Here is a 26479-nt window from a genome sequence, read left to right on the forward strand (position 1 = left end):
GTAAAAATTTTGTCTTATGAAGCTTGAAATGGAAATACTAGAGAATTAATGACTTATTATTCTCTTAAAAATAATAAACATTTCCAAGCTACATCCACAGGGAATGTCTAGAAGCAGGGACAGAGATTTAGCAATTATAACCCCTGGCAGGCAGATGGGTCAGTGAAAACCACTTCACATGATATGGAACAAACCAGGGGCTATAAAAAGGGGGGAAAGGGGCATTGATTCCAGATCTGGGCCAGGAAATGTGCAACACAATCTGGGATTTCACATTGTGCAAGAAAGCAGGGAGCTTTCAAAGACAAATGTGCTTATGCCACAAGAATCCAGAAACTAACTGGAAGTGACTCATGACAGCCCAAGGCAGGGACAATTTGAGCACTAAAAATGAATAAAAGCCGGGCACACTGGCTCATATCTCTTAACACCCAGGGTGGCTGAGGTAGGAAGATCACAAGTTTGAGTCCTGCCTGGGTAACTCAGTAAGACTCTGTCTCAATTCTTCTAGTATTAGGGAGAAAATGGTTACAGATGAAAGCAATTCAAATATATAAAAACCAATGCATTCACAGTGATACTCGAGAGAGAAGAGAAAAACCCAAAGTCACTGGTCACGGTTGGGAGTTGCTCGGGCAGCAGTCAGTCCCCTGAGAACGGGAAAGGAGAGCCAAGTATCGTCCTGCTTTTCCTGGGCAGACTGTTTTTCAAGGGGCTGAGGAAGGAAAGCTCTTCACAGAAGAGATCCAGCTAGCAAACATGAAATGAGTGATAGGAATAGAAGTACCGCTCTTTTGCAATGAAAGAAGTGGAGAATGAGCAGGTGTTGAGAGTTAGGTGAAGAAGGTTCGCAGGGTCACACAGAGCCCCAGCACCGGAGGGCTCAGTCTGAACATCACGAGTGAGACAACCAGCACGTATGCACCTTTGACGCATCCGTGACAGGAAGTGCGCAGCACCATCTCCAGCCTGAATCTAATCAAACCTCTGGATGAGTTTATGTGGTGTTGAGAGAACACCACCACAAGCTCCATTGTTTCAAGAGACAGCAAATCCAGAATGTGGACATTCTGTGAGACAAAGGGCCTAATCCTCTGCCAGATCAATGACAGGAAGCAAAAGGAGGGGGGCAGAAATTGTTATAGATGAAGAGACTTAAGCAACATCATCAGGGCCTGGGGCTGGGGCTCAAGGCACGGCACTTGTCTAGCATGGGCAAGGCCTTGGGTTTGATTCCCAGTATCAGGAAAAATAATGACAAAAACAAATGAAGATATACTGAGGGATTATCCTGGGCCTTTGCATAGATCAGCTCTTAAATTGGGTGTAGTGGCGCACACCTGTAATGCCAGTGCTCAGGAGACCCGGCAAAAAGATTGTTGTGAGTTCAAGGCCAGACTGAGCTACATAGTGAGACCCTGTCTCAAAAAACCATAAAGAATGTAAGAAGGAGAAAGATTAGAGGGAGAGGGTGGAGGAGAGGAAGACAGAGGAGAAGGGGGGAGGAGGAGGAGGAGGAGGAGGAGGAGGTGGTGGTGGTGCAGGCAACGGCACAAATGTCACCACATGGGCGGGCACAGGGGTCTGGTGATTTGCCAGCACAAACCCTTCTTCCCACATGGTTCTGTTCTGCCCTTGGCCATGGAAGAGAAGCTGCTGCAGACAACTTGCACAGAATACTGTTGGGAGTTGGTCTCCTCCTCAGTGCTGCTCTCAGAAACGTCACTGTTACTTTCTGGACCTCATCCTACCTGATGCCTGATCTTCCTTTCCAGGAATATCAGTCCTGGGAAACTGTTTCTGGTCACTGAAGACCAGCTTCCTGCTCGTTGCTGGGAACAGACAGATCAGATGGGCCCCACCACCACTTTCCCTGGGGTCCTGTTCAAAGAGGAGAGGACAAGTGGATGGGCCATTTCCCCTCTGGCTGTGACCTGTCTGTGGCTGGAGGGGTCCCGCCAGGCCTCTCCAAAACAACAGGACTGTGTGCCCTGAGGAGGTGGGGCACTGGGCTTGGGAGAGAGCTCTGCTGGGCCCTTGCAGGCCTAATAAGGGGTCCCGGGGTCAAGACCAGGTCTGGCTTCCTCAGGGTTTGGAGCTTGTCACCTAAGAAACGTGTACAGTGCATCCCCTCCACACCTCATAAGGTGCACAGAGAGTCCTGCTCCCTGCTGGCAGCAGGAAAAAAATGAAAGAATGAAAATCTAATCATCCCTGTCCAGTCATCTGGTGCCACCAAGTGGTTAGTGTAAAAACAGGTGGGGAGGCGGGTGGGGCGGACCAGGATGGAAGGACTCGCTCACAGAGATGCTGGAGCCCGGAGCCCATCTCTGCTGCTCTGTTCCCCAATCCCAACAGGTTCCACACTCTCTCAAGAGTTTTGTCCTCAAATTCGAGGGCCAGTGTTTAAAAGGAAACATAAAAGCTGGCAAAGCAATAAACCTGATTCTCTTCTGTTTGGCCACAGAAATCACTGTGACCATACTACTGGCATGCATGGTAACTGTATTGTGATGATACACTGTTGCAAAAATATGGATCTCTTCATTGGACCTTTCCAATTTTCATTCCCATTGGGTCTGTTCTTGGGTAATTTTTATAAGGCTGACCCACAGGAAGCCTTTTTCTCTCTGTACCTCTGTCTAGTGAAAATGTTCTTCTTAGATTACTGGGAGTTCAGTTTAGAGAAATGTATTTTCTAGTACAATATTCCAGGTCCTCAAAATAGTTTCAAGTTAAACTAAACTAAGGCCTAAGTCTTGACCCTGCTGCTTTCAGCTGTAGGATGTTGGACAGGTTCCAGTTTCTCTGTGGCTTGCTTTGCTTATTTATATGATGATACATAGTACCTCTTCCTGGAGTTACAGTGGACTTCATTTTTCTGTACTGGAGACTGAACATGGGGCCTTTACACTGAGCTACCTCCTCAGTCCGTTTTAAAAAAATTATTTTGAGGGCCGGGGGTTTAGCTCAGTGGTTTCATTGCCTGCTGCGCAAGTGCAAGGACCCGAGTTCAATCCCCAGTACCAAAACAAAACAACAAAAAAAAATTATTTTGAGTTGAGGGTTCATTAAGTCAATACACTGCCTAGGTTGGGCCTGAATTTGTGATCCTCCTGCCTCAGCCTCCCAGCGTGCTTGGATTACAGGTATGCACCGCCATGCCCAGCTTGGACTTTTAATATGTACAGCACTTGGCACACAGCAGCTTCCTAACTGCAGGTCCCTTCCTCAGCTTTCTCCATTTTTGTGTGTGAAAAGACAGGAAACATACCTTGTATGGAAGGACCACTAACGGGATTACCCAGCGGGGAAGGGGGCTCCAGGACCCCCTTACCCAGACATCGAATAGTGTCTTAGGTTTTCCTGTGTCCACTCATCCCCCACCCCCTTCTGGTGTTAGCGCATAAGCCTGATGGATGCAAAATCGACTTACTCAAGCTCATCCTCGGAGTCATAGCCCACCGGCCCGGACTCGATGGCAATGACCTCGCTCTTGGCTGGGTTTTGTTTCCAGGCGCTGTTTCCTGTGGACGAAGGTGATTCCTTCCTCTTCTTCTTCCCAAATAACTTCTTAAAAGTTCTGAATTTGGATTTTTTCTTTCCTGTACAGATTTTTAAAAACAGCAGAGTTTGTGTGCAGATGTGAGATGTGCCTGACTTCCATCCTCAGGTTAGTCACTGGCTTCTCTGACCCTGTGACCACTCTGAAGTTCCCAGAACGCTAGACCTGCGCACCTGGAAATGAATTGAGACCCAGTTTCTTTAGGGTATTTAAGTAAATGCTCCAAGAGCATCCTGGGGCCACAGGCACAGACTCAAAACCCAGGCACCTTTTCCCTCACAGGAGATCAAGTCGTGATCTCTGAAAGGTATGCAGGCATAGGGGAAAGTCCTGATGAGGGAAGGGCTGTGTGATAACCCTTTATGTATTTTCTTGTTTAGAAAAATTAAGCATTACTTTAATTATGCACATTTAGAGGGTATGGTGTGACAATTTGACACACGTGTATAGAGTATAATGATCAGATCAAGGTAGTTAACATTTCCAATCACCTTAAACTTTAAAAAATTTTTTGATTGATACCATAATTGCACATATTTATTAAGTACAATGCAATAATTCAATGTATGTATACAATATATCCTGACCAAATTAGGGCAGTTAACATTTCCATCTCAGGATCATTACCTTGTGTTGGGAGCCTTCAAGTTCCTCTCCTCTAATTAGTCATAAAATGTACACTAGGTTACTGGGAACTAAAGTCCCCCCACTGCACTGTGAACCATTAGAACTTACTACTTCTACCTATGTCTGGGTACCTGCTGTCTAACCTCCCTCCCTGGCACCCTTTTGACTCTCTAGTAATCACAATTACACATTCTGATCAATCCTTTTCAGGTTACATGAATTATTTGTCTTTCTGCATCTGACTTCTGTCACTTAGTGTATATCCTCTTGTCCCATTCATTTTGCTGCAAAAAATATGATACCATCCCTTTTTGGTGGCCAAATAATATTCCACTGTGTATACACTCCACATTTCCTTTATCCAAGTTACTTTAAAAACAAATTTCAAATCTTTATCTAGTGAGGACAAAGCACAAAGGACAATCAGAGGAGGCCAGCCTCACAGGCAAGGAGTGACTGACTGGAGTGTCCAGCACCACGATGAACTAATGCTCTGCCACCCTTCCTGGACTGTCAGAAGGTGCAACGCTTTGGAAAGAGCGATTTTGTGATCACTTCTCTGATGTTCTCCTCATTCTCATTCACAGATGCTATCACAGCCAAGACCCCAGGCTCCACATCAGCAGTGCGGTCCGTTCCTCCTCTTCTGGGGTGTGTGAGCCAAAAGGATGCAACATCAGAGGTGACTGGGATGCTGCTAATGCACCAAGAAATCTGCTAAAGTAATTAGCTAAAGATGCTTTCGAAGTGAATAGCCTTGTACCGTGAGGTCCTTTAAATTTGCTTACATTAATTCTCCTTGGGAAGCTGACGCCATCCTGCCTTCAGGTATGGAATTACTTAGGATCACTCCAGCAGGGGCGGAGCGAGCTTCTCCCCAAAAGGAAGTGTGTTCTTCTGAATGTCCAGTGGGAATCTCCTTACAATCGTAAAATGTTTATGCTGCTAATGACTGGGTGTCCACGAGCAGTTGAGTATGAAAGACTCCTGAGTTTCTGCATGTGGTCAGGACGCCCCCTGGAGGTCTGAACAAACCGCACACCTCCCTAACCTGCCGGTCAGAGGTGGGGACTCAGGTTTCTTCTTTGTGCCTCTTTTTCCCTTGATCAAACTCATCAGAGGTTTGCCAATTTTATATGGCTATAAAAAAATCTGGCTTTGTTAATTCTATGGAATATTTATTTTATTTCACAGTGATTTCTGTTCTCATCTTTACTCTTTTCTTTCTTGCACTTTTTTCAGGTTCAATTTGCTATTTTTAAAAAACTTGAACACTTAGCTTACTAATTTTTAGGCTTTCTTTGTATTTATACATTTACAGGCAATACATTTCCTCTAAATTTGTTTTAGATGGATGCATATATTATATATAATATATAAAATATATATTATATTATATATTATATATTATATTATATATTATATATTTTCATCATTGTTTGGTGGAAAATATTTTCTAATTTCCATGATGATGCTTTCTTAGACCAATATGTTATTTAGAAAAGTATGTCTTCATTTCCAACCACTGCAGATTTTCTTAATTATTTTTCTGTTAATTATTTCTAGCTTAATTGTATTGTGATAAGATAGCCTCTAAATGATTTGATCCACTCAAACGTGAGTAGACTTGCTTTATTATCAAATGATTACATTGATAATTTGGGGGGATCTTGCTGTACAGTCCAAACTGGAATTGAACTCACTATGTAGCCCAGGCTGGCTTCAAACCTATGGCGATCTTCCTGCCTCAGCCTCCTGAGAGCTGGGATTACAGGTGTGCACCATTATTCCCAGCTGTATAGACACTTTTTGTAAATGTTCCTCTGGTGCTTAAAAATAATGTATTTTTTTCATGTTCTATATATGTCAATTAGAACAAAGTCTTTTTCTTTTTAATTGTGTTGCCAAATACTTTATTTATACATTTGTTCTATCAATTTCAGAGATAGAGAGAGAGAGAAACTAACTCACTTTGTAGATTTTCTTATTTATCTTTTAGTTGTCAATTTCTACTTTATAAGAAATGCAAAAAAAATTTTTTTTGCCTCTTGATTCTTTTGGAAAATGGACCTCTTTATTTTAATTATGGTTTTGCCTTAAATTTTATTTTATTTTTGTTTGTTTGGTTTTTTTTTTTTTGGTACTGGGGATCGAACTCAGGACCTTGTGCTTGCAAGGCAGGTGGCAAAACCACTGAGCTAAATCCCTGGCCCTTAAATTTTATTTTGATTACTATGAATGGTTTTGCTATCTCCTTTTGCCCAATATTCAAAAAGTACATTTCTGGGCCGGGGATTTAGCTCAGTGGTTTTGCTGCCTGCTGTGCAAGTGCAAGGACCTGACTTCGATCCCCAGTACCACCAAAAAAAAAAAAGTACATTTTTGCATCCTTTTATTATCCTCACTTTTCTGAATCTTTATATTTAAGTCCATATATTTAGAGTTTTAGAAATAGAATCTGATAGTCTTTAATTCTTAAGTGGAACAGCTAATATAATAAATTCAAGCAAACTCACTGTAATTACTGATATATTCACTAATAAAAAGTCTACCATCCGAGATGTGTTTTCTAAACCTTTTTTCTTGTCTTCTTTTGGGTTAACTGACTTTTTTATTTATTCTTTTCTATCATCCTACTTTCCATTAAAAGCCTGTAAGTCTGACTTTGTTTTTGTTCCGTCAGTGGTTTGCACAGCAAACCGATCGTGCTATGCATTCTATTATGAGTCAATATGGGGACCTCTGAACGCTTTGATCCCATTTTTATGTACTATTATTTTCATTCTGATTGTTAAAAATATCCAAGATGCCGTTCCATGTCCCTGAGATGTGGCCACTGTTTTGCCATGTCCCTTGCTCTTCATTCTTCTTGTGTTTCACACCTTAGGCCTGATGGCTGATTCCTTTAGAATCTTTTCTTTTGAGGGCTTAAAGGTGTCAAACTTAGGTTTTCTTTGTCTGAAAATACTTTTTTTTTCTCATTCCTGAAAAACATCTTTCCTAGGTACAGCATTGTAGGTTGGCAGTTCTTTTTTCTAAGGATACACTGAAGCTATTATTTTACTGCTTTGTGGTTGTACTGAACTATTAAAAAATCAGTCACCAACTAACTTTCTGCTCATTCTAAAGTAATTCATTTCTTTTTCTCAGACTCATTTTAAGATTTTTAATTTGGGCTTTGGTTTTTTTCAGTTCCACACTGTATGGATTGCCTCCTTTTATTTACCCTTTTTGGGATTCACTGGGTTTCTTTTGGTGGGGGGCAGGGTCTCACTATGTAGCCCAGGCTGGGCTAGAACTTGAGGCAATCCTCCTACCTCAGCCTCCCAAGTGCTGGGATTACAGGCTTGTGCCACCATGCCCAGCTCATCACTGGGTTTTTTTTCTTTTTTTAACTTATTTTATTTGTACATTTTAGGTATACAATATAATGACATTCATCATTGGAAATTTGCACCTTTACATAATCTCTCTTGGTTCTTATTTTTCCCCCTTCCCCTGCCCTCCCTTCAACTCCTCCATCCCTCCCTATTTACAAAGACTTTGTTTCCATTTTTTTCCTTTTCTCATATTAATTCCATTCCCTTCTTTCCTTTCTCCTACCCCTCCCACTTCCCCTTTCCCTTTGCCCCTTTTCTTCCTATTTCACATTATCTATTATACCTTTTAGCCCTTATTTACACTTTCAGTTTTTCACATTAGAGAAACTATTCAGTATTTAAACATATGTGTCCTATTTATTTCACTTAAGAGTATCGCCTCAATGTGCATCCAATTAGCTATAAATGTCTCTAATTGCTCATTTTTTATGGCTGAGTAGTACTCCATTTATTAAAAAGCCACATTTTCTTTATCCCGTCTCCAGTTGATGGGCATTTGGGCTGTTTCCAAGTTTTAGCTATCACAAACTGTGCTGCTATGAACATGGGTGCACATATATCACTGTGGTATGATTCTTTTAATTCTTTGGGGAAGATCCCCAGCAGTGGAATAGAGGGGTCAAATGGGACTTCCAGTCCTAGTTCTTTGAGGTATCTCCATACTGATTTCCACAGTGCTTGCACCAGTCTACACTCCCACCAGCAGTGGAGCAGGGTTCTTCTTTCCCCACAGCCCCGCCAGCATTTGTTATTGCTTGATTTCATGATAGCAGCCATTCTTTCTGGAGTGAAGTGGAATCTCAGCGCTGTTTTCATTTGCATCTCTCGAATGGCCAGTGATGTTGAACATTTTTTCATGTATTTATTTGCTATTTCTACTTCTTTGTCTGAGAAATGTCTGCTCATTTCAGATGCCCATTTTTGGATTGGGTCTTTAAATTTGGGAGGTCTGATCTTTTGAAGTTCTTTATAGATTTGAGATAGTAGACCTTTGTCTGAGGAAAAGCAGGTGAAGATTTTTTCCCACATTGTGGGTTGTCCCTTCACACTGCTGGTGGTTTCTCTTGCTGTGCAGAAGCCTTTTAATAAGAAGAGATCCCACTTGTTGATTGTTTGTGCTAGTTCACGGGCAACTGAGGTTTTGTTCATAAAATCTTTTCCTACACTGATGTCTTCAAGGGTTCTACCTAACCTCTGTTCCAACTGGTTCAGAGTTTCTATTTTAATATTTAGATCTTTAATCCATTTTGATTTTAGTTTAGTGCATGGTGAGAGATACAGGTCTAGTTTTAATCTTTGGCAAGTTGAAGTCCAATTTTTCCAGCACCATTTATTAAAGAGGCTATCTTTCCTCCAGGGAGGGTGTTTGGCTCCTTTGTCGAAGATGAGATGGCTGAGTGTGTCTGGCGTTGTTTCTGCATCTTCTAATCTGTTCCACTGGTCCTCAAGTCTGTTTCTTTGCCAGTACCATGCTGTTTTTATCACAGTAGCTTTGTAGTAGAGTTGCAGGTTGGGGATTGTGATACCCCCTGCCATGTCTCTGTTCCCTAGAATTGCTTTTGCTATTCTGGGTCTCTTCCTGTTCCAAATGAATTTTTGGATTGTTTTCTTGAGGTCTATGAAGTATGCTGCTGGGATCTCAATTGGTATTGCATTAAATCTATATAGCAGTTTTGGAAGTATGGCCATTTTCACTATATTAATCCTTCCTACCCAGGAGCAGGGGATGTCTGTCCATTTTCTGATATCATCTTCAATCTCTCTTTTCAGAGTGCCATAGTTTTCAGAGAAGAGGTCTTTGATTTCTTTCATTAGGATGATTCCTAGGTATTTCAGTTTTTTGGATGCTATTGTGAAAGGAATTATTTGCCCTATTTCTCTCTCAGTGAGTCTGTCATTGGTGTAGAGGAAAGCTATTGATTTTTTTGTGTTGACCTTGTAACCAGCTACTTGACTGAATTTGGTTATTAAGTCTAGAAGACTTTTGGTGGAGTTCTTGGGGTCTTCTATATAGAGTATCATGTCATCTGCAAAGAATGACAATCTGACTTCTTCATTACCTATCTTTATTCCTTTTATTTCTTTCTCTTGTCTAATTGCCGTGGCTAATGTTTCCAGAACTATATTGAACAAGAGTGGTGATAGTGGACATCCTTGTCTTGTTCCTGATTTTAGTGTGAAGGATTTCAGTTTTTGACCATTTAGTATGATACTGGCTGTTGGTTTTTCATAGATGGCTTCTATGAGTTTGAGGTAGAGACCATCTATTCCAATTTTTTGTAGGGTTTTTATCATAAATGCATGTTGGATTTTGTCAAATGCTTTTTCTGCATCTATGGAGATAATCATATGGTTTTTGTCCTTGGCTCTATTGATATAGTGTATTACATTGATTGATTTGCATATATTGAACCATCCCTGCATCCCTGGGATGAATCCCACTTGATCAGGGTGTATGATCTTCTTGATGATCTTCTGCATTCTGTTTGCCAGTATCTTATTAAGGATTTTTGCATCTATGTTCATTAGTGAGATTGGTCTATAGTTCTCTTTTTCAGTTGGGTCTTTCTCTGCTTTGGGGATCAAGGTGATGCTTGCTTCCAGGAATGAATTTGGGAGTATTGCTTCTCTTTCAATTTCACTGAAGAGTTTGAACAGTAGTGCCAGCAGTTCCTCTCTAAATGTCTTGTAGAATTCAGCAGTGAAGCCATCAGGGCCCGGGCTTTTCTTAGTTGATAAGATTTTAATTATGTTTTCAATTTCATTGGTTGATATTGTGTTGTTCAGAATTTTTAGGTCTTCTTTGTTCAACTTTGGTAATTCATATGTATCGAGGAATCTGTCCATTTCTTCTGTGTTGTCCATCTTATTGGCATATAGGTTCTGGAAGTAGGTATTGATGATCCTCTGGATTTCTGCTGGGTCTGTTGTCATTTCACCCTTTTTATTCCTAATTGCATGGATTTGGGCCTTTTCTTTCTTTTTTCTGATAAGGTTGGCTAAAGGTCTGTCAATTTTGTTGATTCTTTCGAAGAACCAACTCTTGGCTTCATTGATTTTTTTGTATCATTCTCTTAGTCTCCATTGTATTGATTTCTCCTCTGATCTTTATAATTTCCTCCCTTTTATGAGCTTTGGAGTTGTCCTGCTCTTCTTTTTCTAGAAGCTTGAGGTTCAGCATCAGGTTGTTTAATTGGGCTCGTTCTGTTTTCCTAGTATGAGTGTTCACTGCTATGAATTTCCCTCATAAGACTGCTTTCATTGTGTCCCATAGATTCCGATATGTTGTATTGTCGTTGTCATTTAATTGAAGGAACTGTCTGATATCTTCTTTAATTTTCTCTGTGACCCATTGGTTATTCAGAAGTGTGTTGTTTAATTTCCATGTGTTTATGAAATTTTTTGAGTTTTTTTTGCTATGGATCTCCAATTTCATCGCACTATGGTCTGATAATATACAGGGGATAACTTCAATTCCTTTGCACTTACTTAAACATGTTCTATGTGTGAGTATGTGGTCTATTTTGGAGAATGACCCATGTGCAGCTGAGAAGAATGTGTATTCTGATTTTGTGGGGTGGAAGACTCTGTAAACATCTGTTCAGTTCATTTGTTCAAGAGTTCGATTGAGTTCTAGTATTTCATTACTTATTTTTTGTCTAGTTGATCTATCTATTTGTGACAGTGGGGTGTTGAGGTCCCCCACTACAATTGTATTAGTGGATATATGGCTTTTCATGTCCGTTAGTATTTGTTTTATATAGTTGGGTTCGATCCTAGTTCTTTGAGGTATCTCCATACTGATTTCCACAGTGGTTGCATGAGTCTACACTCGCACCAGCAGTGTTCCCCTTTTCCCACAGCCCCGCCAGCATTTGTTATTGGCTGATTTCATGATAGCAGCCATTCTTCTTGGGGTGAGGTAGAATCTCAGTGTTATTTTCATTTGCATCTCTCGAATGACCAGTGATGCTGAACATTTTTTCATATGTTTATTTGCTATTTCTACTTCTTTGAGAAATATCTGTTCATTTCAGAGGCCCATTTTTGGGTCTTTAAATTTGGGAGGTCTGATTTTTTTTAAGTTCTTCATAGATTCTAGATAGTAGACCTTTGTCTGAGGAACAGCAGATGAAAATTTTTTCCCACATTGTGGGTTGTCTCTTCACTCTGTTGGTGGTTTCTCTTGCTGTGCAGAAGCTTTTTAGCAAGAAGAGATCCCACTTGTTGATTGTGCTAGTTCATGGGCAACTGAGGTTTTGTTCATAAAATCTTTTCCTGCACCAATGTCTTCAAGAGTTCTACCTAACCCTGTTCCAGCTGGTTCAGCCTTTCTGTTTTAATATTTAGATCTTTAAGCCATTTCAATTTTAGTTTAGTGCATGGTGAGAGATATAGGTCTAGTTTTAATCTTTGGCAAGTTGAAGCCCAATTTTTCCAGCACCATTTATTAAAGAGGCTATCTTTCCTCCAGTGAGGGTGTTTGGCTCCTTTGTCGAAGATGAGGTGGCTGAGTGTGTCTGGCGTTGTTTCTGCATCTTCTAATCTGTTCCACTGGTCCTCCAGTCTGTTTCTTTGCCAGTACCATGCTGTTTTTTATCACAGTATCACTGGGTTTCTTAAATCTGTGCATTGGGTTTTTTTTGTTAATCAATTCCAGAAAATTCTTTTTACATTAAAAAAATCACTTTCAGGCTCAGTGTCGCTCAGTGGTAGCGTGTATGCTTAGTGTGCACAAGGCCCTTGGTTTGCTCCCCGCACATGTGCTCCTCACCCCTCTCTCCAGTATACATGGAGTCCCAGAATTATCCTCACAATCAAGTTGTAAAATATCAGTTGCCAAAGTTTTCCAGAGCTGTCCTTCCAGAGTCAAATCTTTCCCTTACCTTTAATCCCTGGTGTCCACTAATAACTTCCCTGTTCCTAGCTTTGCCTTCCAGAGTGTCACATGCATCAAGTAGGACAGTCCGTAGCCTTCTGGCCTCTGGCTTCTTTCACATGCAGGCTCATTCACGTCATTATGTCTGCCAATAATTTATCCCTTTTTATTGCTGAGTAGCATTTCATGGTACAGATATATGGACTCAGCCAACAGAAGCACACTTGGCTTCTCAGTTTTCAGCAATTATGAATAAAGTTGCTGTAAGTTTTTATGTAAACATCAGTCTTCATTGTTCTTAGGTAAATACCTCAGAGTGGTACTGCTGAGTCATAGGCTGTACATGTCTGAAATTTGTCCAAAGTGGATGTGCCATTCTGTATTCCTACCAGCAACTCATGTTCAGCATTTCTTCATATGCTTATTTGCTATCTAGGCATCTTTTAAAATTTTCTGCCTATTTTGTAACTAGATTTTTCTTTTTGAATTCTGATAGTTTTAAGTATATGATGTATAGAAGTTCTTCATCAAGTGTGATTGACAAATATCTTCTTACACTTTAACTTGTATTTTTATTTTCTTAACAGTGGCTTTCACAGAGAAAACTCTTAAATGTTGATGAAATCCAATTTATCATTTTTTTCTTTTATGGATTGAGATACCGAATCTAAGAACTATTACCTAAACCTAGGTCATAAGTACTCTCTCTCTCTTTTTGTTGTTTAGTTTTTTGGTACTGGGGATTGAACTCCAGACCTTGTGCTTTCGAGGCAGGCGGTGGAACCACTGAGCTAAATCCCTGGCCCCATAAGTATTCTATTATGCTTTCTTTTAAAGGCTTTAGAGTTTTACATTTATGTAAACAAATATATGATATATTTTGGTTAATTTTTATATAACCTGTGAGACATAGATAAATGTCCATTGGTTTTACATATGCATATTCAATTATTGTAGTACTATTTGATGAAAGGTTATCCCTTTTCCATTGAATAGTTTTTATAACTTTGTCAAAAATCAACTGATCATATTTATGTGGGTCTATTTTTGGACTCCATTCTGTTCTACTTATCTCTACATATCTATCCTTTTCCCAATATCTGACCTTCTCAATTATAGTAGCTTCATAATAAGTCTTGAAATCAGGTACTATGAGTCCTCCAATTTTGTCCTTTTTCAAAACTGTTTCCCTTCTTGTAGTTTTTTGTTTTTTCACATTAATTTTAGAATCAGCTTGCCAATATCTGCAAAAAATTCTGCTGGGATGTTGACTGCTTTGTATTTACCAATTCCTTTGCCATTCCTTGCAGGCTATTTCAAAGCAAATCCTTCCATACACTATTTTCATTTTGTTCCTCTAGATTTGGGTCTTTCCTACATAAAAAAGTTTATGAATATTCATGAAAATAGAAAAGGATTAATGGTCAATATTTCTGCTCCAAATATCAAGCTAACTGCATTCCAGAGTTTCATATCTGTCTTTTAAACAATGCAGCATACCTATATATACTGAACACATCATCTGCTGCTCGATTTGTGGAGAAGCAACATCTTAGCAACACCAAGTCTTCTGAACCATAAACATGGTATCTCTCTCTTCCTATAGTTAGGTCTCTGTTAAATTTTAAAGCAATTTTTTGTATTTTTCAATACTGTTGCATATATTTTGTTAGATATATACCTAAGTATTTCAAATTTTTGGTCCTTTTAAAAGATTTCAAATGTTTAATTATTCATTGGTAATGTATAGAAATACAACTGATTTTAATGACTTTATATTTTGCAACCCTGCTAAATTTGAGTTTTATTCTTGTCTGTATATTTTTGCTAATCATATCATCTGCCAATAGAGAAGTTTTACTTCTTCCTTCCATATTTATGCTCTTTTTTTTTTTGCTTGCCTTATTGCCATGGTTGGTTGCCATATTGCTTTTTATGGTTTCTTGCCACTTCCAAATATTTTCATCACTTTTATTATCTCCAAAATTATACATACTTGTTTTATAACATATATGTGATCATTCTGCTATTTATGCCTTCAGTGTTTGTTTCTATTATACGTTAGTTCACTAGGGTTGCTCTGCCAGGACCACAAACTGAGTGACTTCAAAAGATATGAATTGGGCCGGAGATTTAGCTCAGTGGTGCTGCCACCTGCCTTGCAGGTGCAAAGTCCTGAGTTCGATCCCTGGTACAGAAAAAAAAAAAGACATGAATTGTCTCATAGCTCCAGAGTCTAAAAGGCTAAAGCTAAGGTGGTGTTGGCATGGCTGGCTCCTTTTGGGGCCATGACACAGAAATCTGTCCCATTTTGTCTCCCCAACTTCTGGCAGTTTGCCAGCAATCTCTGGCATCCCTGAGCTTGTGGATGCACCAACCCCATCTTCTCCTCTGGGTTCACAGGCTGTTCCCCCTTCATGCATGTCTGTGTTGACATTTCCCCTCTGTATAAGGATAGCATTCACACTGGGTTAGGAGCCCACCCTATTCCTGTATGGTATCTTCTTAACTAATTACCAAATAAGAGCACATTCTGAGATGCCAGGGACTTCAACATAGGACTTCTAGGGTGACAAAATTCAACTCACAGCATGTTGGTTCCTGTCCGTGGTGCCCTGCTATCTTATACACTTGGTTATCACTGAGTGGACGCTTGTCATAGAACTGAAAATGTTATGTTCTACAGTAATAGACAGATGGAAGGCATCTTCCTCTAGAGAAGATTATTGCTGGGGTTACACCCAGTGTCAGTGCTCTATTAACTAAGGGTTGAAGTACTCTAATTACCCAAGTGATACACACATAAGCTACAAATCCACAGAGGGTTGGCTGATCCCTGATTCACACCCACTGAGATTCTCTAGCTCCTTGAGCACCTGGGTTACTGCTTTTTATTCAGCAGTCCACTTGCTACACATCCTGTACTTTGTTTTCTGACTCCCTCTCTCTCCTTCCACCCTATGAAGACATGAAACTGAAATTTTAAATTTCTAAGATTGGTAAAAGATCTTGTGCTTACTCATCTTTCTGGGGTACCATTTTTCTCTCATTCTGGCCTCATTATTTCTTATTTTTAAAAATAGTTGTAAAGAATCTCTTATCTAGATAATTCTTAATTTTGAGTGGGAGAGAGCTTATCTAAAAACATTCGGATCACTATTATTTGGAGGGGGGGGACATTTAGTTTCTTTCTTTCTGTTTCAAACTGATTTTTCATGGGGAGCTCTATAAGTTTCCTACATTAGCATTTATTAAGGTTGTTTCAGGATAATGAAATACTTATTCAAACTATTTTCTTATTTAAAATGAGTAATAATTCAAGATCCCATCATGGACATTTGAAACTCCATTTTTTTCCTCAGTATTAATCTTAATAATACCTTACTTTATATTTGGGTTTATTTGGTACCTATTGAAATGTGACAGAGAAAAAGTGATTCTAATATAGAGTAACAAGAAAATATATTTATAATATATAAAATAAAGTCTTTGCTGAAATTAGTATCTGAAGCTAGTGGCTAGGGGCTAGAATTTAATATCACTGGAAGTTATTCTTCCTGAACTAAATCACAGAAAATCACTATTGGGATTTTGACTTTAAACAAGAGCTGGAGGCTTTTGTTGACAAAATAAGGGGAGGATAAATGCCTAATCTAGAGAAAAGGTACATTGTGGGGAGATCAATGTTCCTGAATGTCAATTTCACAACTCTATGAAGACATAAATGGGATATGTGGAAAAGAGTGAACCAATCACATAACTGGATAACTGTTGGATGGTGTTCTGAGATGATGATTCATGGCCCTGGAATCTACTCAGGAGTGGCTATAATAAAGGCCTCCTGGAGGGGAATAAAAGTCATCAGAGAGAGGGGTCAAAGATTCTCTCTTGATGTAATTATTTTTCTGGCTGATCAGGCTTTCCTGTGTTTTTTTCGACTGACACCTTTGGATAACCTTGGATGATAAATGAATCCACTTAGCCCTTTTTCCTTTGCTTCTAAGTCAAACATGGAATGTTTCCTCATCCTCCCAGATGAGGAAAATGGTATTTGAATCCCCCATATTTGCACAGAACAAAAGGAACCCTGCCCCTGAGTGGCTTGAATAATGTGTATGTGTATGTGCACCATCACAGCGTGGGGGCCTGGTGTGTCTGACCACGCTGGGGACTGGATGCTCCCTCTCCCAAAGCCATCTCTGTCAGCCTCTCCCCCTGCCTCACAACCAAAGGCTCTTCCCAGTGCAGGGGAAAACAGGGCCTCACCTGTGTTGTCCTCCCCAAGGCCTTCTGCAGCCTCTCGAAGCTTAATGTCCATCACCCTTGTGGAAATCACGTCCAGCTCACTAAAATAAGAAGGAAATTCATGTTAAGGGGCCACGCTGAACAGAAGCTATTGATAAATGTAATGGTGGCAGTGACTGCTCTGCCCACATACATCCCTGCAGAGACAGAGTCTGGGGCAGAGTGCAGGGCAGACAGGAACCAAACATAGCCACAGCCACAAGATCAGTAATCCTAGGAGCATTTTACTAATCACCAACTGAGGCAATGGAATGGAAAACAGGGGCAAAACAAATGTTTCACTCATTTACACAATGCAGATTAGGTTCTTTCTTCCAAAGGGTTCTTCTCAAATGATGAGAAATTATGTTATGCTATTTTTCTTGTTTATTGTAGGGGTTTAGAAAACAGAGAGAATAAAAATCACCCATAATCTCACCAACCAAGGATAACCACATTAATATTTTAATCTCCTTCCAATATTTTTTCTATGCAAGTATTTTGTGTACATGGACACACATTAGGAAGTTTAAGTTCCTGATTTTTAAATTTATACCACCTTATTAAAATTCTTGGTAGGTGTTATTTTAATGGCTACATAATACTTCAATATCATGTTATATTTTACATTGAGCTGTTTTTTACATTGAACTTCTTGAAAAATTGCAAGCAGATATAAAAGAACACAGAACATATAAGGAACCAGCATATGGCTCCTCTTACTTCAGCTTTACTTCAACACACCCCACTCACTAGGCTGTTTCCAAGCAAAAGATCCCAGACACTATTATCAGTTCACCCAGATGGATTTGGCTTCTTTCTAAATAAAAATTTCTGACTCTTCATGGAAATCAAATACATGTTTACTAGTCTGTATTTCTGCCACAGAATATTGAGCATTCCGTGTCCTTGTCTCCCATAGCTGACCTCAAATAGTGCACTACCTATAAAATGTGATCAAAATATAGGATGAATGTTTAAATTTTTTAAATGATTATAGCAAAAGCCACCTTGCCATTAATCACCCTCAAAATCCACCCCCTTGTTTCAAACACACTTATCCCATCAATCTTGCCACTTTCTGAAGCAGTTCTAGAAGTTCCCTTTCATGAGTGTCTTTATGAAATGTGACAAAAAAATATAGTGAATGCTACTACTGACTGCCATCCAACAGAAAGGCTAAAACCTTACACGTGTCCTCACCCACCTTACTCACTGCATCTGGCACTGTGCAACATCTGGCTCTTCTCCAGACTCAAAGACCATGAAAGGTAATTGTTTTGAATCAATTCAGGACATCGGACATCAAGGCAGCCACAGCAGCACAACTAAAGACACTCAGGAAAGAGGACTCCAGAACTGCTTTAGAAAGTGGCAAGAATGATGGGATAAGTATGTTTGAAGCAAGGAAGAGTATTTTGAGGGAGATTCATGGCAATGTATCTTGTACTGTAATAATTAAAAAAAAAAATCTAAACATTCACTGTATATTTCGATCACACCTTGTAAACAATACACACAGTTCATCTAGAAAGCTATTTCTTACTAGAAGAGACTATGAACCCTCACACTTAAAAAGGGAGGCTCAAATATTTAATTAACCAATTTACATTTATGACTTGTACACAGCACATAAAAGAAAATTATGGGGTAAATACAAAGAAGAGGAAAGGAAACAGAGACTCAGGCCAGTGCCAGAGTTAGCACTAATATTTAGGTCTCCTTTAATATCAATGTCAGAGTGTCTGTCCTCTTTCCTAGCCAATTCCTTAAAAGCTAAAATAAAGCATCACCAACTTTGGTTCTCAATTGTCATACCATTTGGCTTCTGGTCTTGTGTCAGCTCTGCCAAAAAATCTTTGTTGGAACCTCACCAAATCTGACTCATGATCACACTAGCATTAAACAGAAAATGAGGGCAGAATAGAAATAGTATTTTTCAAATTCTTGACCACTGTTTCAGGATTGAAAGAACAGGCTTGTTTTCACCATCTGTATTCATGGTCAAAGTAACAGGCAATGCAGTCAGACAGCAGAGGAACTACATAATTACATGCTGGTGACCCGCTCCAAAACCTGGCTGCTCTAAAAGGCCTCCCTCCCACCCCAGAGATGTCAGTTAGTCAGCAGCCTCCTGATGCCTTACTGTCCTGCTGCTCGGTGACATTACTGGAGGAGGGGGTACCACCAGGCATTTGGCACAAGAGGCAGTGGGAAAAGGAAACATGAGGAACAAGAGAATGAGAGGGGAGGGCTGGTTGAGTCACCAGCTGCTAACCTGGGTACCATCTGCTAAAGTTGCCACCAAAATGGAAGGAAGTCCAAGAGCTCTCCGTTGCTTGGATGTGGAGTTAACTGTAACTGCAAATTACTTATTGAGTATAGAGTATATCATTTCAATTATCCTAGTTATTCCCCCAAGAACTCTTGAGTATTCTCATTTTTGAGATGAGGCCATATGTGGTACGATCAAAAAATACAGTGAACACTTGATTTTTTTTTTTTTTTTTTTTTTTTTTTTGTACCAGAGATTGAACTCAGGACCTTGTGCTTGCAAGGCAGGTGCAGGAACCACTGAGCTAAATCCCCGACCCTTGAATTAAAAAAAAATTATTACAATAAAATACACATTGCTGTTAATCCTCCTAAAAATACTCTCCTTCAAAAACTTATCCCATCATTCTCATCACTTTCTGAAGCAGTTCTGGAAGTCCTCTTTCATGAGTATCTTTAGTTGTGCTACTGTGGATGCCTTGATGTCCTGAATCTATTCAAAGCATTTACCTTTCATGCTCATTTTGACTTTGGGGAAGAGCCGGAAGTCAAACAGTGCCAGATGCGGTGAATGAGGTGGATGAGGATGCACTGAGGTGTTCTTATAAGCCTACCTTTCCATTGGATGGCAATCAGCAGCAGCATTTATCATATTTTTTTATCGTATATCATAAAGATACTCAAAAAAAGAAGACTCCCAGGACTGCTTCAGAAGGTGGCAAGAATGATGAGATAAGTATGTTTGAAGCAAGAGGAAGTATTTTGAGGGGGATTCACAGCAATGTGTTCTTTACTGTAATAAATTTAAACAAATTTTTATAGTCATCATTTACTTTAATTACACTGTGTACATTATGTTAGGTGGTTTATTTACTTGCTCAAGGTAGCAAAGCAGACTTACGCCTGGACACTCATGCTGAGCACACATCCAGTGTTCTGAGCCGCTGGGGTGCAGCAATAAGTGAGAGCACTGTGGTTCTGTTAGTACCTCGCAGGTACTGACAGCAAAGGGAGAGCCCCAAGCTGTCCCTGGAGGGGCTCAAGGACAAAATCTCCCACTGAAATGGCTCTGCCTGCCAAGAAACCCTGCCCAGGGTCAGGCCAGGGTTCAGGGGCTGAGTGCACCTTCAGAAGATGGTCTATTTGGTCTGACAGGCATCTTGGTCTGAGGGAAGGGGCTTGAGGATTGCTGTGATGCATCAAGTAACTGGGAAAGGACAACTCTGGAAAATCCATGATGACAACATCCCGTCACCTCTGGGAAATGAAAAGGTGGATGTTGGAAAAGCGCTGCAAATATACAGGGGTGTGAGAGAAAGTGTGCATGGGCCCCATGGGTAGGTGTGAGGAGGGCATCCCGTTCCTACCCCATCTCCCTGGAGTGGTACAGAGGTTCAGATTTGCTTTTCCTGGGGTTAAAAGATGTGAATGTGATGAAGAGACAATGTACACAATGGGGAAATTTTTTTGCCAGCTCCCCCTCAAAGGATTAACATCTAGAATATATAAAGAACTCAAAAACAACTAGACCCCCAAAATAAAAGATCCAATAAAAAATGGACATCTAAAAAGAACAGACACTTCACAGATGAAGAAATACAATTGGCAAAAAAAAAATACATGAAAAAATGTTCAACATTGCTGGCCATTTGAGAAATGCAAATTAAAACAACACTGAGATTCCATCTCAATCCAGAAAGAATGACTATCATCAACAAATCAACCAATAACAAATGTTGGCAAGACTGGGGAGAAAGCAACCCATCTTCATTGTTGGTAGGAGTGTAAACTGATGCAATCACTATGGAAATCAGTATCAATCAGTACCAGGGATTTAAGTGGTTCCCTGCCTGCCTCCAAAGTGCAAGGACCCAAGTTCGATCCCTGGTACCAAAAAAAACCCAAAACTAAACTAAACTAAAAATAGAAATTTCATTTAGGTATCTTCTCCAAAGAGTTAAAACTATATCACTGTGATGTATGCATGCTCACATTTATAGCAGCACAATTTGTAATAGTTAAATCTTGGTAACACCATATATGCCCATCAATAGATGAATGGATAAAGAAAATGTGTATTTACATACAATGGAGTACTATTCTCCCATAAAGAAGGATAAACTTGAAGGATTTGTAGGAAAATGATGGACCTTGAGACCATAATATTAAGTGAAGTAACTTGGACATACAAGCTTGAACATCACATGGTTTCTCTTGTATGAAAAAGTTAACATATAACATATGAAATAAAAGACAGATAATAGGGAGAAGGAGAAAAAAGCTATTGTATTCTAAGTATGTTTCTGCTGTTGATTTCTAGTTTCACTCTTACAGGGTGTGAGAGCTCACCTTGCAGGATTTCCATTTCTTCGGATATGTTAAGGTCTTTTGTTGCTATGAGCATGATCTACTTTGAAATAAAAACATAAATTCCCAGAATAGCAATATCTATGAAGGTAGAGACTGGTTCAGTGGGTGCAAAAATGATCTAAATTTGAGTGTGGTCACAGTGGTACAACACTGTCAATATGCTAAAATCTACCGAGTCTTACACTTTGTTTTTAAATTGTGTGGTGTTCAAATTTTAATTCAGTAAAGATGTTATTTAAATATTTAAAATATAAATAAATAAAGGATCACAGGGCAGAGAGCTCAGAAGTGGGTGGAGGATTCTTCTGCTCTCCCCATGGAGGCCGAGAACCATTAGATCTCACCGTGGCCAGCAGACCATGGAAGCAAAGTTAGAGACAAACGAAGGGACAGCAGATGGGGCTCACCTCACGTGGGGCGCTTCAGCACCTGCTCCTGTTTCATGTTCTGAGCACCTACTAATAAACGCGTACTAGTGCAGCGGAAAGATCAAAGACGCGGACCTAACATTATGTGTGCCTTGGGGTTGAATCTGCAACTCAACATCTGCCAGCGCTGGCTGCAGCCTCTCATATACCAAGGGCAATAGCAACACTTTAATTCAACAGGACCAGAATATAGAACGCAGCAAGCGCTGGGTGAGGATGGCTACTGCAGCTTGACCTGCACCCTCAGTTCCCCTTGTGCACAAACGTATCTGCGGCACACACGCCTGGCATGTCCTGGCGGCAGGGAAACGCAGTGTCCCAGTGCAATGGTTCACTTTAGAGCCTCTGTTACCAGTCACAGGGAAGCCGACTTCAATCCCCACGGCCTGGTGCTGCCCAGTTACTAATGGAAACGCATCACAGGACTGAGAGAAACAGGTGCAGAGGCCTCAGAGACTGCAGAGGGCGCGGATGCACAAGCGTTCCCCTCGCGCGGACATTCCAGGTGGAAATCTCTCGCGCTGTGACAATGCGACACCCATCGTCCCTGCTGGGCCCAGAAACTCGCCCTTCAGAACATAGGTTCACTCCTCCCTCCACCAATCCATGGGAAAGCCAGAAGGAAGCCACCATCAGAAAGGCAAGGCAGCAGACACCCCGGAGCTGAGACACTCTTTGGCCTCTCACATGAAGACAGCGCTTCTTGCGGGAACTCAGTGTTCAGGGTTCCGTCACCCGCCCCCCCATCTTCCTGTTGTTCTGACAGCTGCAAGTCCCCAACAAGGAAAACCTAGTCTTTAGACTAAACCTAGGCCTGAGGGGCCTCTGCAGCGGTTCCAATGAACTTACTGGGATGCTGCACTCCGCACCCCCTCTCTGCACTGCACAGCGCTCACTGGGGTGTGTCTGGGTGCCCAAGAATCCAGGGGAGTCCTGTTTCCGAAGAAGTCCCAATCAGCTCCTTCTCAGCTCACAGCCAAGTGCCATCCTTAGATGCAGCTTCTATAGAAAAGTCCTATGAAAGTTTGTTCGCATAAAGAATAGATTTTAATATGTATTTATTTATTTATTACATTCCTGGGGTTGAACCCAGGGCCTCCCAATGCTAGGCAAGTGGTTTTGCCACTGAGCTGCATCCTCCGCATTAATAGCAACACCCCCCACCCCACCCCCCGCCAGGGATTGAACTCAGGACCTTGCACTTGTGATGCAGGCGCGGCACCTTAATAGGGTATTTTAAAGGTCTCAATCCTCTATATTTACCTACATGAGATGGAGAAAAATATCTGCATGCTAGCTGCATATACCTGAACATGTGATTATGGATGAAAGCTTTGGTGTTCACCCCACAGATCGGCTACTCCCACACCCTCTCTCCAGGCAAGTTTAGGGCCCCTGTGGATTCTGTCGTGGCCCCCTTATATCTTTCCTTCACTCAGCTCTCCCAGGATGTCATGAGAACTTGTTGGGAGACACCTGGGGAGCCACCTCCCTCCTGAAACTGAAGGCTTTGTGAGGAGAGCTCCAGGGCTGTTATACTCAGTGCTTTACCAGTGCCTAAGGAGGAGGATGGAACTCAACACTCACAGGAGAAAGCTGACAGAGGATCCCATGAGATTTTTGGATACCAATTCATCTAGCCTCAGAGAGCAGCAGAAAAGCCAGAAAGAGTCACCTTTAGCTCACCTTCCCCTATGCAGCCGAAAGAGGTGGACTAATCTATACAAGGTCTGCCTTAGGGAAAGCAAGGAATACTACTACTACTACTACTACTACTACTACTACTACTACTAATGACTTTAGCAATCCTAGCACCCCAAGAAGCTGAGGGGAAGAGGATTGCCTGTTCAAGCCCAGCCTGAGCAACACAGCAAGCTTCTGTCTCAAAATAAAATAAAAAAGAAAGGGGCCAAAAACATACACTAGAGGAAAGATAGCCTCTTTAGTAAATGGTGCTGGGAAAATTGGATATCCACATGCAGAAGATTGATTCTAGACTCATATCTCTCATCATGTACTAAGCTAAAATTAAAATGGATCAAATATATAAATGTTGAAATGGCAACAATCTGCTGGAAGATAAAATAGGTACAACTCTTGAAGACATAGATGCAGGAAAGGACTTCCTGAACAGAATCCCAATGGCACAAGAAATAATACCAAAAATCAACAAATGGGATCAAATTAAAAAGTTTCTGTACAGCAAAAGAAACACCCAAGAGTGAATACAATGGGCAAAAAATTTTACCAGCTATTCCTTAACCAAGGACAAATATCTAGAATATATAAAGAACTCAAAAAAATTACCCCCCAAATAAAAGACTCAGTCAAAAAATGGGCAACCAAAGTGAACAGACACTTCTCAAAAGAAGTACAGACAGCCAATAAATATATGAAAAAATGGTCAACATTGCTCACCACTAGAGAAATGCAAATTAGAATACTGAGATACCATCTTACACCAAAAGAATGGCTAACGTAAAAAAAAAAAATCTAATAATAACAAATGCTAGGAAGGCTGTGGGTAAAACAGAACACTTCTACATTGCTGGGGGGAGTGTGAACTAGTACAACTACTACGGAAATCAGTGTGGAGATTCCTCAAAAAACTAAAATCAGAAATTCCATTCGACCCAGCTATTCTCCTTCTAGGAATATTCCCCAAAGAGTGAAAGTCATCATATTACAGTGATACTTGCACCCCCATATTTATAGCAGCACAATTTATAATAGCTAAATCTTTGGAAACACCCTATGTGTCCATCAACAGGTGGATGAATAAAGAAAATGTATTTATACACAATGGAGTACTATTCTGCCATAAAGAAGGATAAACTTGAGGCATTCATAGGTAAATGGATGCACCTTGAGGGCCGGGGATTTAGCTCAGTGGTGCTGCTGCCTGCCTCACAAGCGCAAGGTCCTGAGTTCGATCCCCACTACCAAAAAAAAAAAATGGATGCACCTCAAGACCATAATGTTAAGTGAAATACATCAGACACAAGTTAAAATATTGCACAGTTTCTCTTATATGAGAAATCCAAAATATAAATAAAGAGCAAAATAAAGGATAGTTAATAGAAAGTAGAGAGATCATCTTTTTTCAAATGGGAACAAGAGATGGTGAGGAGGGAAGGAAGGTAAAGAAAAGAGGACTTAAAAAAGAATCAAAGAAAAATATAGAAATAGAACTTTTCAAATGGAGAAGGGAACAAGAGTTGGAGGGAGCAGAGAGAGACAGGAATGAAGGGGAATTGAAGAATTAAGATGTGTTACATACATATACAAACTCCCCGCAATAGATGTACTCAGCTATGTAATGCAAACATGTACTAATAAAAAATAAAATAAAAATTTTTTAAATGAGGGAGAAATAAAAGAAATTCCTAGGTAAACAAAAGCTGAGGAAGTTCATTCTCAGTAGAGCTGTTCTGAAAGAAACAGCAAAAGGAGTTCTTCAGGGTGAAACAAAAGGACACTGGACATGAACTGAAGTCATACTGTTGCCAAGGAAAAACATAAAAAAATCCTCTTTCCCTTAGTTTACTTTTTAAAAAAAAAAAAAATCACTAATTTTGAAGTCATGTGGCTGGGCACTACATTTTCAGCTTCCAGCTAGTCCACTTTGACGAAACTCCCCAAGGTGCTCACAGGCTAGAAACTGCTCTCCGGGTCAGGTTCTCTCTCCCTGCCCTCTGGCAGAGGCTGCTTTTCTTCAGCTCCCTGGTGCTGGGGAGATGTAGCAGAGGGAGCAGAAGTAGCCTATTGCTATCTTTCCCTGTTCTCTGGGGAAAAGATACCTTTTGTGTCTTAACAATTAACTGCAGGATTAACTCTTCCTGGGAACAGACATTAGTCATAAGACTTTCTTAGGAGTAACTTTTCTTTACATTCAGCTATGTTGTAAAAGCAAGTTATCGGAATTTGTCTCCACTCTGGAATCTGGAACTACTGTGGTGCCTTTTCTGATGGTCTTTGTTGGTGACAGTTTCCATCCTTGGTTAGCTAGATTTCAAAAAAAAAATTTATCTTTCCCTCTTCAACTTGTCCTTGAGTCACTGGCCTTCTTGAGTAGCAAGCAGCAAACTTGGGTTCACAGTTACAATATGAAGAAATAAAGACCTCAATAAAGGTAAATGCATGGGAAACATAAAAGCTAGTATTGTTGTACCACTGGTTTGTGACTCCACTTTTTGTTTTCTACATGATTGGAGAGTGAAGCCAAAAATGCAGTGGAGACCCCAGGATGTTGGAAAAGCCAGAAATGTGCAATGTCTGAGGAAAGCTGAAAAGAGTAACAAAGCTGATCCAAGAGAGGCCTTGAGGGCTATAAGGACAAGCAGTGCCTCAGGGGTGGGCTGCCTAAGCCCTCTGGAGTTCACATCTCCCCGAGATTTGCCTAGGGCACTGGACATGGAATGACAAGATTGGATGTTTGCCCTGCTGGGTTTCAGTCTTGCTTTGGTTCCGCTTTGGTCCCATTCTCTTCCATCCCTTATTTTTCCCTTTTGCAATGGGAATGTTTACTCTGTGCTTTTGTAAGTTGGAAGTGTTTCACTTTCTTTTGGTTTTTAGAGGGGCTCACAGCTAAGAGTTTGCCTTAAATCTCAGAGGAGACTTTGGACTTGGACTTCTCAGCAATGACTTTGGCAACTCTCAAGAGATGGACTAA

General features: G+C 40.5%; 1 protein-coding gene across 6 annotated transcripts in view; it reads right to left on the minus strand.

Moving 5' to 3' along the window:
• Cracdl (CRACD like) overlaps positions 1–26479 on the minus strand; it is a 128455-nt gene that overhangs the window by 32677 nt on the left and 69299 nt on the right. For 5 of the 6 annotated variants that reach the window (XM_087203445.1, XM_021258059.2, XM_087203447.1 and 2 more), the window contains 2 exons: positions 16718–16797; positions 3437–3605 (listed from right to left, as the gene is read on the minus strand). In XM_087203445.1, the coding sequence (XP_087059571.1) occupies positions 3437–3605; positions 16718–16769 (221 nt within the window). In that variant the 5' untranslated portion in view covers positions 16770–16797. Of the gene's footprint in view, positions 1–3436; positions 3606–16717; positions 16798–22656; positions 22818–26479 lie in introns of those variants that run through there. The other variant, XM_087203449.1, reaches the window with a different exon arrangement.

The sequence above is a fragment of the Heterocephalus glaber genome, unplaced genomic scaffold (assembly GCF_053883595.1).
Source record: "Heterocephalus glaber isolate CG9 unplaced genomic scaffold, H.glaber_assembly_v1.0 deba00000470, whole genome shotgun sequence".
NCBI classification, from domain to species: Eukaryota; Metazoa; Chordata; class Mammalia; order Rodentia; family Bathyergidae; genus Heterocephalus; species Heterocephalus glaber.